The sequence below is a fragment of the Haliotis rufescens genome, unplaced genomic scaffold, assembly GCF_023055435.1.
Source record: "Haliotis rufescens isolate VD_foot unplaced genomic scaffold, xgHalRufe1.0.p SCAF_18, whole genome shotgun sequence".
Taxonomy (NCBI): domain Eukaryota; kingdom Metazoa; phylum Mollusca; class Gastropoda; order Lepetellida; family Haliotidae; genus Haliotis; species Haliotis rufescens.
Genome location: NW_025963868.1, coordinates 19,101,309 through 19,117,210, shown reverse-complemented (window position 1 = coordinate 19,117,210; position 15,902 = coordinate 19,101,309). Strand labels below are relative to the sequence as shown.

The 15,902-nt window shown below is 44.1% G+C and overlaps 1 protein-coding gene across 1 annotated transcript in view; it reads left to right on the top strand.

The window, feature by feature from the left end:
• Positions 1 to 15,902, top strand: part of LOC124121029 (coiled-coil domain-containing protein 191-like) — a 40,353-nt gene that overhangs the window by 16,345 nt on the left and 8,106 nt on the right. The window contains exons 7-12 of the mRNA XM_048398312.1: positions 1,830 to 1,948; positions 2,411 to 2,585; positions 3,459 to 3,649; positions 6,900 to 7,176; positions 9,416 to 10,053; positions 13,143 to 13,231. Coding sequence (XP_048254269.1) covers positions 1,830 to 1,948; positions 2,411 to 2,585; positions 3,459 to 3,649; positions 6,900 to 7,176; positions 9,416 to 10,053; positions 13,143 to 13,231 — 1,489 coding nt within the window. The remainder of the gene's footprint in view (positions 1 to 1,829; positions 1,949 to 2,410; positions 2,586 to 3,458; positions 3,650 to 6,899; positions 7,177 to 9,415; positions 10,054 to 13,142; positions 13,232 to 15,902) is intronic.

Sequence of the window (15,902 nt, the reverse complement as noted above, 5' to 3'; positions counted from 1 at the left end):
CAAGTAGATGGTTATACAGGTGGGTGGAGCCAAGGATATGGTTATACAGGGAGGTGGAGCCAAGGATATGGTTATACAGGTGGTGGAGCCAAGTGGATGGTTATACAAGTGGGTGGAGCCAAGTGGATGGTAACACATGTGGGTGGAGCCAAGGATATGGTTATACAGGTGGGTGAAGCTGAGCAGATGGTTATACAGGTAGGTGGAGCCAAGCAGATGTTGAGACATAGAAGTGGGTGGAGCTAGACAGATGATGATACAGGCAGTGAGTGGAGCTAGACAGATGATGATACAGGCAGTGGGTGGAGCTAGACAGATGGTGATACAAGGAGTGGGTGGAGCTAAACAGATGATGATACAGGAAGTGGGCCGAGCTAGACAGATGATAATACAGGCAGTGGGTGGAGCTAGACAGATGATGATATGGGGAGTGGGAGGAACTAGACGGATGATAATACAAGGAGTGGGTGGCACTAGACAGATGATGATACAGGAAGTGGGCCGAGCTAGACAGATGATGATACAGGCAGTGGGTGGAGCTAGACAGATGATGATACAGGCAGTGGGTGGAGCTAGACAGATGATGATACAGGGAGTGGGTGGAGCTAGACAGATGATGATATGGGGAGTGGGAGGAACTAGACAGATGATGATACAGGGAGTGAGTGGCACTAGACAGATGATGATACAGGCAGTGGGTGGAGCTAGACAGATGATGATACAGGGAGTGGGTGGCACTAGACAGATGATGATACAGGCAGTGGGTGGAGCTAGACAGATGATGATACAGGGAGTGGGTGGAGCTAGACTTGATGATACAAGGAGTGGGTGGAGCTTAACAGATGATGATACAGGAAGTGGGCCAAGCTAGACAGATGATGATACAGGCAGTGGGTGGAGCTAGACAGATGATGATACAGGCAGTGGGTGGAGCTAGACAGATGATGATACAGGGAGTGGGTGGAGCTAGACAGATGATGATATGGGGAGTGGGAGGAACTAGACAGATGATGATACAGGGAGTGGGTGGCACTAGACAGATGATGATACGGGGAGAGGGTGGATCTAGACAGATGATGATACAGGGAGTGGGTGGCACTAGACAGATGATTATACAGGGAGTGGGAGGAACTAGACAGATGATGATACAGGGAGTGGGTGGCACTAGACAGATGATGATGCGGGAAGTGGGAGGAGCTAGACAGATGCTGATACAGGAAGTGGGAGATACTAGACAGATGATGATACAAGGAGTGGGAGGAGCTAGACAGATGATGCGGGAAGTGGGAGGAGCTAGACAGATGCTGATACAGGAAGTGGGAGGAACTAGACAGATGATGATACAGGGAGTGGGAGGAACTAGACAGATGATGATGCGGGAAGTGGGAAGAGCTAGACAGATGCTGATACAGGAAGTGGGAGGAACTAGACAGATGATGATACAGGGAGTGGGAGGAACTAGACAGATGATGATGCGGGAAGTGGGAGGAGCTAGACAGATGCTGATACAGGCAGTGGGTGGTTCTAGACAGATGATGATACAGGCAGTGGGTGGTTCTAGACAGATGATGATACAGGGAGTGGGTGGAGGTAGACAGATGATGATGCGGGAAGTGGGAGGAGCTAGACAGATGATGATACAGGCAGTGGGTGGAGCTAGACAGATGATGATACAGGGAGTGGGTGGCACTAGACAGATGATGATGCGGTAAGTAGGTGGCACTAGACAGATGATCAAAAGGAGAGTGGGGGAGCTAGTCAGATGATAAGTGGAGTAGATAAGATGACAGATCGGGTGGAATATTAAGTTATTGTGGACTGTTGTGCAGGAGGAGCGAGATCGGGACCTGAAAGTGAGGCGAGAGGAGCAGGAACTGAAGAAGGAGATGGCTCGCATCAGGAAGGAGATGCTGGAGGAGAGACATAAACAGCAGGAGCTGAGAGACAGGTCACCCATCTTCACAGTCAATCGTAGAACCCAAACTGAGAAATTGTCACTTTCCTGTAACTATGCTCTAAAGTTATCATAACACTGCTTTTCAGTCTTTACCAATAGAACCAGCAGTCATCACTATGTCCAATAAGGAAATAGAACTTCGAAGTTTGAAAGTACCTCAAACACCACAATAACAAATTTTTCGAAACAAGGATTGAACTGACTGATATTTGATAGTCAAGGATTTGTGTGGAATAATATGCGGAGATTTATGAATTTGTGAAAATATCCAAACTTGCTTGTCAACTTGTCACATGAATCTAAGTGATGTCATGACTCTGACATGCTGTGTAGCTTGTTGCAATGTAATGCATGCAAGAAATATAGCTGTCCTATGTCCTACGTACCTGACAAGGTACTAGATTTGAGTTCAGCACGGCCACACAAGTCACTGAAGTGTGTTGTGTGCTGCAGAGAGCGGCGAGCCCGTGAGGAGCTGGCCCAGGAGGCGAGGGAGGAGCTGGCCAGACAGACGGAGCAGGAGCGATGCCAGCACCAGCAGCATCAGCAGGCCAAGGAGGCGTGGCAACGGACGATGTACGACAGACTCCACAAGTTCCAGATTAAACAGTCTAGTAAAAACCTTAAGGTAACACAGGTCGTATTCCTAAAATTGTAACGCACTGGGTTTCAACACACTTGCTCAGTGTTCAGTTTGTCCAATGCAACATAGTTGCAAAAAGTAGTCATTTCTCTTTGAATAGTAATTATAGCTAAAATGGATTGAATTATCATAAAAAATGCCCGCATGTTTTTAGAAATCTGCGAGCCACTGTTACTTGATAGCAACCCACATTTCCCCATCGACTGGCTGCAGTTCTATTGTTATCTGGCGTCTTGTCTGTGATGTCATCATACATTATGTTCTATGATGTTGCTATTGTGACCTCCATTGTTAGGTTTTTATACAGCAATGTATGCTGCTGTTTGTTGTCTTATTCATTTTGGCATTAGCTACAAATTCTGTACATTTTAGCTCTAATAAAATTATTTTTGCAGAAGCACTTGGTCTGTTCAACTGCCATCCTTCATGGGGCAGATATAATGGCAGATCTCAGGCTTCTGCAAATGATAATGCCCTGAAATATAATGTTAGCCTTATATTAATCTTCACCTGCATCAGTTTCTGGGAAACTGTATGTGAAGATCACAGGGACTTTGATAGTTTTGTTTCCTACCTGTAACCACCAGTAATTACATGTTTTCTTACCAGTAAAATATATCTGGCAAATTTCAGGTTCTGTCAGTCATTTGGATGGGCCAGAATAGTGTTGAAATAAGGAACATATTTGGTCATCCTCATAACATGTTGCTAAGTAACATAATGACAAATTTCATGATGTTTGTTTTATATATTCCTCACAAACCCATGGCAATTAGCTATGGCTGGTTTATGAGATCTCCACATATAACGGCATGGTTTTGATGTGATTGTGGCTACGTAACCTTCCCGTTTCCCCAGTGCCTGCAGCGCCACTTCTCAGCCTGGTACAAGGTTGTGCTGGACCGCCGCCTGCAGACCGGGAAGGCAAGGGCGCTGGCAGACTGGAAGCTGCTGCTCCGAGCCTGGAATGCCTGGAGGTCCTACTCCCGTACTCGGCGCCTGGATGTAGAGACGAGGCAATACCAACAGACAGTGCTGGATATGCATAGGTATGCACATCACTGAACATGACTCCTTCTAAGGTTCCAGTCCTACCAGGATGGTGTACAACGGTGGCTGCTGTGTCTTGAAGATACAAGTACCAGTACACCATCCACGTACCTCCACGAGTTGACTGTACAGTAGAGATGTAGGTAGCTCCATGACTTGACTGTACAGTAGAGATGTAGGTACCTCCATGAGTTGACTGTACAGTAGAGATGTACGTACCTCCATGAGTTGACTGTACTGTAGAGATGTAGGTACCTCCATGAGTTGAGTGTACAGTAGAGATGTAGGTAGCTCCATGAGTTGACTGGGGCGGTCGGGTAGCCTAGTGGTTAAAGCGTTCGCTCGTCACGCCGAAGACCCGGGTTCGATTCCCGACATGGGCACAATGTGTGAAGCCCATTTCTGGTGTCCCCCGCCGTGATATTGCTGGAATATTGCTAAAAGCGGCGTAAAACCATACTCACTCACTCCATGAGTTGACTGTACAGTAGAGATGTAGGTACCTTCATGAGTTGACTGTACAGTAGAGATGTAGGTACCTCCATGAGTTGACTGTACTGTAGAGATGTAGTTACCTCCATGAGTTGACTGTACAGTAGAGATGTAGGTAGCTCCATGAGTTGACTGTACAGTAGAGATGTAGGTACCTCCATGAGTTGACTGTACAGTAGAGATGTAGGTACTTCCATGAGTTGACTGTACAGTAGAGATGTACGTACCTCCATGAGTTGACTGTACAGTAGGGATGTAGGTACCTCCATGAGTTGACTGTACAGTAGAGATGTACGTACCTCCATGAGTTGACTGTACTGTAGAGATGTACGTACCTCCATGAGTTGACTGTACAGTAGAGATGTACGTACCTCCATGGGTTGACTGTACAGTAGAGATGTAGGTAGCTCCATGAGTTGACTGTACAGTAGAGATGTAGTTACCTCCATGAGTTGACTGTACAGTAGAGATGTACGTACCTCCATGGGTTGACTGTACAGTAGAGATGTAGTTACCTCCATGAGTTGACTGTACAGTAGAGATGTAGTTACCTCCATGAGTTGACTGTACAGTAGAGATGTAGTTACCTCCATGAGTTGACTGTACAGTAGAGATGTAGGTAGCTCCATGAGTTGACTGTACAGTAGAGATGTAGGTACCTCCATGAGTTGACTGTACTGTAGAGATGTAGTTACCTCCATGAGTTGACTGTACAGTAGAGATGTAGTTACCTCCATGAGTTGACTGTACAGTAGAGATGTAGTTACCTCCATGAGTTGACTGTACAGTAGAGATGTACGTACCTCCATGAGTTGACTGTACTGTAGAGATGTACGTACCTCCATGAGTTGACTGTACAGTAGAGATGTACGTACCTCCATGGGTTGACTGTACAGTAGAGATGTAGTTACCTCCATGAGTTGACTGTACTGTAGAGATGTAGTTACCTCCATGAGTTGACTGTACAGTAGAGATGTAGGTACCTCCATGGGTTGACTGTACAGTAGAGATGTAGTTACCTCCATGAGTTGACTGTACAGTAGAGATGTAGTTACCTCCATGAGTTGACTGTACAGTAGAGATGTAGTTACCTCCATGAGTTGACTGTACAGTAGAGATGTAGGTAGCTCCATGAGTTGACTGTACAGTAGAGATGTAGGTACCTCCATGAGTTGACTGTACAGTAGAGATGTAGGTACCTCCATGAGTTGACTGTACAGTAGAGATGTAGGTAGCTCCATGAGTTGACTGTACAGTAGAGATGTACGTACCTCCATGAGTTGACTGTACAGTAGAGATGTAGGTACCTCCATGAGTTGACTGTACTGTAGAGATGTAGGTAGCTCCATGAGTTGACTGTACAGTAGAGATGTAGGTACTTCCATGAGTTGACTGTACAGTAGAGATGTACGTACCTCCATGAGTTGACTGTACAGTAGAGATGTAGTTACCTCCATGAGTTGACTGTACAGTAGAGATGTAGTTACCTCCATGAGTTGACTGTACAGTAGAGATGTAGGTACCTCCATGGGTTGACTGTACTGTAGAGATGTAGGTAGCTCCATGAGTTGACTGTACAGTAGAGATGTAGGTACTTCCATGAGTTGACTGTACAGTAGAGATGTACGTACCTCCATGAGTTGACTGTACAGTAGGGATGTAGGTACCTCCATGAGTTGACTGTACAGTAGAGATGTACGTACCTCCATGAGTTGACTGTACTGTAGAGATGTACGTACCTCCATGAGTTGACTGTACAGTAGAGATGTACGTACCTCCATGAGTTGACTGTACAGTAGAGATGTAGTTACCTCCATGAGTTGACTGTACAGTAGAGATGTAGGTACCTCCATGAGTTGACTGTACAGTAGAGATGTACGTACCTCCATGAGTTGACTGTACAGTAGAGATGTAGGTAGCTCCATGAGTTGACTGTACAGTAGAGATGTAGTTACCTCCATGAGTTGACTGTACAGTAGAGATGTAGGTACCTCCATGAGTTGACTGTACAGTAGAGATGTAGGTAGCTCCATGAGTTGACTGTACAGTAGAGATGTACGTACCTCCATGAGTTGACTGTACTGTAGAGATGTAGGTACCTCCATGAGTTGACTGTACAGTAGAGATGTAGGTAGCTCCATGAGTTGACTGTACAGTAGAGATGTACGTACCTCCATGAGTTGACTGTACAGTAGAGATGTAGGTACCTCCATGAGTTGACTGTACTGTAGAGATGTAGGTACCTCCATGAGTTGACTGTACTGTAGAGATGTAGGTACCTCCATGAGTTGACTGTACAGTAGAGATGTAGGTAGCTCCATGAGTTGACTGTACTGTAGAGATGTAGGTACCTCCATGAGTTGACTGTACAGTAGAGATGTAGGTACCTCCATGAGTTGACTGTACAGTAGAGATGTAGGTACTTCCATGAGTTGACTGTACAGTAGAGATGTAGTTACCTCCATGAGTTGACTGTACAGTAGAGATGTAGGTACCTCCATGAGTTGACTGTACAGTAGAGATGTAGTTACCTCCATGAGTTGACTGTACAGTAGAGATGTAGTTACCTCCATGAGTTGAGTGTACAGTAGAGATGTAGGTAGCTCCATGAGTTGACTGTACAGTAGAGATATAGGTAGCTCCATGAGTTGACTGTACAGTAGAGATATAGGTACCTCCATGAGTTGACTGTACAGTAGAGATGTAGGTAGCTCCATGAGTTGACCGTACAGTAATTTAGAGTTGACATGTTTCCAGGAAGCAGCAATTGGCAGAGCAGCATCACCACCTCACCTTACTGCACCGCTATCTGACAGTGTGGCAGACCTATGTGCGGGCAGAGCAGGACCGACGCCATCTTCTGGCAGAGCAGAAGAACACACGGAGCAAGATGATGGAGCTGCTGGACGCTGCGGCAACTGGCAGGTTGTGGAGTGAGAGAGAGGCGGAGGACAGCAGGAGGAATGAAGGGGATACTGAGAGAAAGAAGAAAGGGGACAGAATTCCAAAATCAGAAATGGTGGTGGAGGATCTGGTTTGTAATATTGTGGAACTGAGCTGTCATATGTGGGTGAATGTTGGTGGAGTGAGTGCGATCTTCATATCCTCAAGTCTGAAACAGAAAGACACCATTGGTTGTAGATTAGTTATGTCTTTTCAACTTGTCCGATCTTTTTTTAAAAAGCACTTTCTAATAGGGAAATGAATCAGATTTGGGCATTTAATCAGATTTCACAAAAGGCCTGTACCAGATATTGTCAGATTACTAGCAGACAGCTACCCTTGTAGTTATCCATCCATGGATTTGGTTGAGCAAACAGTAAGTTTCAGATTTCAAAGTGTTTTTAAATATTACCTCAATGATTTGTTATAAGGAAAAGAATCCTAGAGAGATGACATGCACCTCTCCCCTGTGTAGTGATAACACAGGAATGTCATCCATGAATGTGTAGCACGCAGCAGTGTGACCTAGAAGATGACATGCACCTCTCCCCTGTGCAGTGATAACACAGGAATGTCATCCATGAATGTGTGGCACGCAGCAGTGTGACCTAGAAGGTGACATGCACCTCTCCCCTGTGCAGTGATAACACAGGAATGTCATCCCTGAATGTGTGGCAAGCAGCTGTGTGACCTAGAAGATGACATGCACCTCTCCCCTGTGTAGTGATAACACAGGAATGTCATCCGTGAATGTGTGGCAAGCAGCTGTGTGACCTAGAAGATGACATGCACCTCTCCCCTGTGCAGTGATAACACAGGAATGTCATCCCTGAATGTGTGGCACGCAGCTGTGTGACCTAGAAGATGACATGCACCTCTCCCCTGTGTAGTGATAACACAGGAATGTCATCCCTGAATGTGTGGCAAGCAGCTGTGTGACCTAGAAGATGACATGCACCTCTCCCCTGTGCAGTGATAACACAGGAATGTCATCCCTGAATGTGTGGCAAACAGCTGTGTGACCTAGAAGATGACATGCACCTCTCCCCTGTGTAGTGATAACACAGGAATGTCATCCCTGAATGTGTGGCGCGCAGGAGTGTGACCTAGAAGATGACATGCACCTCTCCCCTGTGCAGTGATAACACAGGAATGTCATCCGTGAATGTGTGGCACGCAGCAGTGTGACCATTGTAACACGAGTCTATTAGTGTCCATGCAATAGAAATACTGGTGCTGTCTAACTAGAGGTGTCAATAATGTCCCCCTGGCCATTGTTTGATGATGCTTCAAGTGAGTGTGAATAGAGAAAGGGACCAGTGGAGAAGAAAACATTGTACCATGGGTTGGTTGGGTTACTGTTATGCCAGGGCTTCATCACCAATCCTAGGAAGGCCTCTGTTGCAGGGTTGGAGACAGTTGCTACAGTGTCAACAGGTTTTAAACATCACTGTAGAGAGCAAGGAGGGGGATCTGTAATCACAAAACCAGTGTTCAAGGACTAATTTTTGTCAATCCCAACTTTTAACAAATAAAAACACATATGAAAATTACCTGGTTTTAATTCGTTCAACATCATGTTCAATGCAATGACGTCATCTCTGAAGTAACTTAGTTCGGTCTACACATCATTCACGTTCATTTTTGAATATTTTGAGTCTCAACAAATATATATTTAACCTCGAAGCAAAGCAAAATGATATTTCCTTGCACTAAATATAGACAAGGGGAAACCCTGATGGTGACAGAAAAGCTGACTTTGCTAGAAAAATATACATATATGAATATCACCAATGTTTCGTTCAACAAAAAAGATTAATAACATACTTTATTTGCGGGTAAATTTTACTAGTAAAAAACTGGTCATTGCCGAAAACAGGAACACTGGAAACAAAGTCAGTGATAAGGGAGAGTGTGGTCAGCATTTTATCTCACAATTTTGGGATGAAAAAAAGACATCTTCAAGTGTTCAGTATGAAGATGAAATATTTCTCTTTTCAAATTGCCCCCCTCCCCCCCAGCCCCCAAACATTGGTGATAGAGAACATGTGCATATCTGATCATGCACTGTTTATTGATGTGCGTGAGAATCAGTTCGTTGTGAGAAGTGCTTCTGTGCTTGTCATCAGGAACGTGTCAGCCCCCAACTTCATGTTGACAGGGTGGGGGTGGGGTAGCCTTGTGGTTGAAGCGTTCGCTTGTCACGCCGAAGACCTGGGTTTGATTCCCCACATGAGTACAATATGTCAAGCCCATTTCTGGTGTCCCCCGCCCTGAAATTGCAGGAATATTCCTAAGCATTGTAATACCATACTTACTCATGTTGACAGGAAGACTTCTTCCAACAACCGACCAGAGACCATCAAGGTCCCACACAATCCGGTCCAGTATCAACCAGGAGTGACTCTTCACTGGCCAGTAACAAGTCTCGCCCAAACAGGATCCCCACCCAAGCATGGCAGGTAACACGACGTCATGTCAACCTGACAGATGAAGAGATTGCATGTCTTGCTGGTGGAGACATGGAACAGAACTCCCAACATAGTGACACAAAAATAAGACGTCGGTTTGGCAAACAGCCATGGATGAATACACATTATGTTGTAAATAATTTTGAAAATCGATACACATCTCAACAAAAGATGTTGCATAATCAACATAAGCAGATAAAGGAACAACGTCGCATGATTGAAGAGTTGCAGTTCAATCAGAAACAACAGTTGCATCAAGAAGAAGTTGCCAGGCAACAACTTATACAACAGCATCTTGCTAAGCAGGGGTTATCTCCCTTGTCTGACCAGCAGCAGGGCACAGAACCACAGTTAATGAATAATCTGACTAATGTCAGTCAACCACAGACTCAGTTTGTGTCGCAACAGCGGAATAATGTTTCTAAGGAGAAGGATACAAATATTGTCATGGAAACTGCCAGAACTGATTCTACAGGACACAGCGCTGTGACTGCCAGGTAGGCTACAGTTTTAGAAGTGCTGGTCTGAGGACAAATGTGTTGGAGGCATTCATTCAACACTTACCTCATCTGGTTGCCAGGGTTTCAGATCCGTTTATTTTCTAGGACACTGACTGATTATCATCCAAAAATAAGAAGTTTTTGCACATTTGGCTATAATATTATAAAAATGTCCTCATGCCATTTATCTCTTGCAAAATCACTGACTTCAGTCCAGCAATATATAATAAGTACTCTGATATTCAGCCTGGGCTTTGAACATGATGGATACATACGGATTTACCAAGATGCAGGTAAAAAAACCCTGGACTGTTCCCTATGACAGTGGAATCTGTCTAAACAGGAATCTGACTAACCCAGTCCTCTGTCAATACCGGACAAAATATGCGGCCCCTACTTTACTGCATTTACTGCATTCATTCCAGACTGAATTTTGCGACAGTGGACCAATTTATCATGTAACTGACATTCTCAACTCCGGATTCCAGACTGAATTTTGGGACAGTGGACCAATTTATCATGTAACTGACATTCACAACTCCGGATTCCGGACTGAAATTTTGGGACAGTGGACCAATTTATCATGTAATTGACGTTCTCCACTCCGGTATCCGGACTGAAATTTTGTGATAGTGGACCAATTTATCATGTAATTGACGTTCTCCACTCCGGATTCCAGACTGAAATTTTGTGACAGTGGAACAATTTATCATGTTGTTGACGTTCTCCACTCCAGATTCCAGACTGAATTTTGTGACAGTGGACCATTTTATCATGTAATTGACGTTTTCCACTCCGGTATCCGGACTGAAATTGTGGGACAGTGGACCACTTTATCATGTAATTGACGTTCTCAACTCCAGATTTCAGACTAAAATTTTGGGACAGTGGACCAATTTTTCATGTAACTGACGTTCTCGGCTTGGGATACAATAGAGTTGTATTGAGTATAGTTGTTTAGAGCGTAATTTGATCCGAAATTCCATTTATAAATCTATCAAACATAGTAAACAGTTGATAAGGCTTGAAAGTAAATATAATTATGAAGATAAAGTTTATTGGAATGCAGCATTAGTTTTATCTTCTACTTCTCCTGCTTGTCATGTGACCTCTTCTTTGAAAGGAATATAATTTGTGTCTGCACTGGCCTGCTGTCTAGACCAGTCTTCAAGTTCAGGTTCCACAGAAGTCTGGTGTACACAGATTCCACTGTACATTGAGAGATATTGCTGGTCACAGAAAAATGCTTTCTTTAATCCATCTCTAGTTATGAAGCGTATTTAACCCAAATGGATGTGAGGTCTGAACATAGAGCCAACAGGGTTTCTCAGTGTGGGTGCACAGGCTTTGAAATAGATTGGAATGAGATGTTTGGCTTGAAAAATCTTTAAATTCAGCCTTGAAGAAGCCTGGAATTTGCCAATATAATTGTCTGAAGGCATGCATATCATAATTTGTCATGTAGATGTGAACATGGAATTGTGTAGAAAACTATCATGTTTCTTTGCATCATACTTTGGAGATATTAGTTTGAAGCATTAGAGTTGCCTCCCTTCCTCTCTCAGAACTTGAGGTAATTCAGGATCCACTGTGGTCAGCAACAGAACTGCATCACTTCAGGTGAAGTCTTGCCTGACAAAATTGGCCAATATAATGTACCTTTTATGATAAAAGATACATCCCGAGAAGATCTGGGGTAGAATACTTCTTCAGCAACCCATGCTTACCGTAAAAAGCAACTATGCTTGTTGTAAAAGGTGACTAACGGGATCGGGTGGTCAGGCTCGCTGACTTGCTTGATGTATGTCATCGTATCCCAATTGCGTGGATCGATGCTCATGATGTTAAGCACTGGATTGTCTGGTCCAGATTCATCATATAGCTGGAATATTGCTGAGTGAAAACGTTAAACAACAAACTAAAGAAGAAAAAAACGATAAAAGATACCCAACATAGTTATTTACAGTAGTAACACTATTACCTGTTATAGTATTTTTTAAACAAAGCAGTTATTTTTATTATGTGGTATTTTCTCTTAACATAACCTGGAAATCACAGTTACATGTATCGTTTTTGATTTATTCCTGCCATCCATCAGTGATTTGGTTGAGAATATCAGTGTGGTTATCGAGCATTATGTTTGGTGACTGAAAGTTGTTGTTTCTTAACTTTGTTCTCTGATCTCTGATTGTGGTTTAATTTTGTACCACCTTACGTCCTGTGCAGACACCACATAGCAGACGTTGCTGAAGCCTATCATTGCTGTTGGGCTGAAGGTGGAGGATGTTGTCTCCAATTTTAAAGTGGGCACAGTGACTACCACATTGTGTTTATGCTACTGTTAACTTTGTCCGACATATAACTGCATGTATTGTAGCATGTGTGTGTGATGACAAATTGAAATGTGTATCGCCAGCAGTGAGTAGTAACAGTTGTGACAAATCATGGACAGTATACATGTACTCACGAAGGCGTGGCAGGAGTCACTATTTAGTCTGTCCGCTTGACAAAAACAAAGTGCCATTCCCGCCCCAAACTTGTTAATTCACAGCCTGGATATTGTGAGTAGTGCCACGTATCTTTAATCTGACTTTAAGTAGCAGTTTTTGATGTAACCAGGAAGTGCCGCCATGTTTTACTACTACATACTCATGATGTGTTATTTGTCAATAAAGATTACCATTCCAATTGGGTTTAAAGATAAGTACATTAATGGTTCAACATTTTGTTTAACTTGCACTGTTTGATGTGTGAGGAAAGGTTCTAGATACACTTGCACTTCCAAATGTTAATGTGGCATATGCCAACTTCCAGAAAAATGTTCAAAATTCTACAAAAGTCAAAATTCTGTAAAATCAAAGTTGGGGCAGAGTCCAAGGTTCAAGATAGCATTTGGTATTTTTATCTCAATTTCCAGTGATTAAGTGGGCAAATTTATATGTATTCATATGTCGGCACCAAAGAATAGGTTCAAGATATCAGTACATTCAAGATTATGAGATTCATCTGTCATAGTGATATGGGAGCGCACTAGCTCCCCCAAAGCAGGTTGTATTATAATAGTTGCTGTGGTTGTATCTGTGTAGAACTGGTGTGAGCAGCCTCCCCACTGATCGGACGTCAACCTCTGGCTCAACGGCAAAGTCCAGCACCAAGTATCTACAAGTGCTGAAAAGTAGGTACAAGTGGTGTTGTAAAACACAGAGACACCCTGCACTCATAAACAGATATTTATATATTTTTTAACCAACCGATCCACACAATGTTAAGCCAAATATATATTTTTTTAACTTATCCTGCATTACTTCTTAATGCATTTACTGCTGTTTTCTGACAGAAAGACGAACTGTGTGAGATCCAGCTGCTAAAGAAAAGTTGTTCCAACCAGAACAGCACCCTCGCACAGTCGGCACGTGACCCAGAAGTTATGACGTCACATCAAAACACATAAATGCTTTGTCAACCTCCACCGACAGACGTACTTTGTATCCCTTATGGAAATTATTGCTAATTGTTTCTGTGCTTTGCGTGTTTCTGCTTTCATCGTATGCTGCTACATTGTTACCTGTTAACGTATGACGCCCTGTACTTTAACAACGCAGTGCCAATATTGCAGTCCTTTGTCCCCTTTGTCACTCAATTAGCTCGTCGACACCCTAACATGGCTTACAACTCAGAGACTCCCTCCCTCGTCACGACCGACGCCCATTTGTGGTCTTCTACGCTTCCCTTGCCGAAGCCTTTATCAACAACATCGTCCCCTCCTCCGGTGACTACCATTATGGGACTGGCTTTTCCGCCTCCTCTGCCATCTATGTCGACAGCAGCATCGCCGCTGGCGGTACTGGTGCTCCCAACAACACTGGCACTCCTGACGCTACCAGCACACCCGACAACACCGGCACCCTTGGTTTCAACAGCTCCTTCAGCGCCACCGGTGCCTGTGTATCTCAGGTTTTGCTCGGCCCCTCCAGCAGCTCCGTAACCCCGTTGTTATAAGCCCCATGCTTTAGGAGAGATGACCTGCAGGTTCACTCCTTTGACGTGGCTGAAGGAGCTCACAGTTGAAGCCAGTTCTTCAAAGCCTCCTAAGATACGTGCTACCTTCGTCATAGGCTACCGGGTACCCACTTCTTGGGTCAACTGGTCAGGCGTCTCTAATATCACAGTGTTGATTTTTGCACTACACCAGCCCTGTCATCCGACGACGACATCCTCTGTCTTTTTCGTCAACAGCGCCGGCACCAACACTCCTCTATCCTGCCCTAGCGTCAGCGTTCCTCAACCACGCTCCCATTTTTTTCGCAGCGTTCCCGGTGCTCCTTTTTCGCAGAGTTCGGGTTCACCACTTGTTTGTCTTCCACACAGTTCATTGGGGATTATCTGTATGTGGACATTGCATCTCTTTTCCGGCTGCAATGCGGTTTTCTCGGCTACTTCACAGGGTGTCACGTGTCAAGAGTGTAAACATCTCCGACCTAAATTAGGGTGACCTGACCGAATGGGAGCAGTGTAATGTATTTCTTCAGATTGCTTTGCATGCTTACTTGTACGCAACCACTGAACCAGACGCCTGTCGTATTTCATCCATGTGCAGAGGATGGAAACGGTAGACCTCCTATACCAACAAGTCGGTCGCGGGGCAACACATTTCATCAACCCCACACGTTCTGAGAACGGGAGCGCTTATAATGCGTTCAGGGGATGGAAAAGATCAACTTACTTCAGCCTGGGCTATCCATACAGCGTCAATTTGCTAATTCTTCCGACGGCCATTACATCAACCCAAGTTGACTACATGCCGAGTATTGTGTTGGCTTCCTTCATCATCACCTCGATATACGACGCTCAGGGGCTCAGAACCATTATAGAGAGCATCAGATCCAGGAAGTGACGTCATAAGTGGTCTGAGAACCATTATAGAGAGCATCAGATCCAGGAAGTGAGGTTATAAGTGGTCCCAGAACCATTATAGAGAGCATCAGATCCAGGAAGTGACGACATAGGTGGGCTCAGAACCATTATAGAGAGCATCAGATCCAGGAAGTGACGACATAGGTGGTCCCAGAACCATTATAGAGAGCATCAGATCCAGGAAGTGACGACATAGGTGGGCTCAGAACCATTATAGAGAGCATCAGATCCAGGAAGTGACGACAAAACCTGATGTGATATCATAAATCTGTCAAAGTACCACAAAAGCCAACGAAACTGATGTCATAAAATACCTAAACTGGAAGATCTAGAACTAACTGTCAGGCACAATACTTCCGTTTTTCCTAAAATGGTTATGTGCATGTACATATTTCAACTTCACTGCTGCCAACTATCTGGGGATACTAGATGCCAGATCCCACTGGTCTCTGTGGTGTATACTGGTTATGATTTAATAGAGGTAGGGTATTCGAAGGAATTATCCAACATCTGTTAGTGTGTAAAAATTCTAAGAATACTACCTGTAGTACATCAGGAATTAATCCCTCCCGCCTTCCACAACCTGCATGATGATGATCAACATGGTTGATGAGGGTCATGTGTGAAAAGAAGTGAAGTTTTCCCGCTTCCTGCATGCGCAGTAGCATTTCCTCTAAAGGATAGGGTTTTCCTCACAGCTATTACATATGTTGGCAGTGAGGAAAGACGTCTGTTTAAAATCTAAAGGTTTTTGAGTGTGATTGACGGCCCAAACAGGAATGTATGACTGTGATGTAATAGAGGAAGTATTATTAGAATTTTACACAATGATAACAATTGTTTGATATGTGATGCCGCTGAGATATGACCGGAATATTGCTGAATGGGGCATACGACCAAACTCACTCACTCACTGAAAATAAAAAGATCAC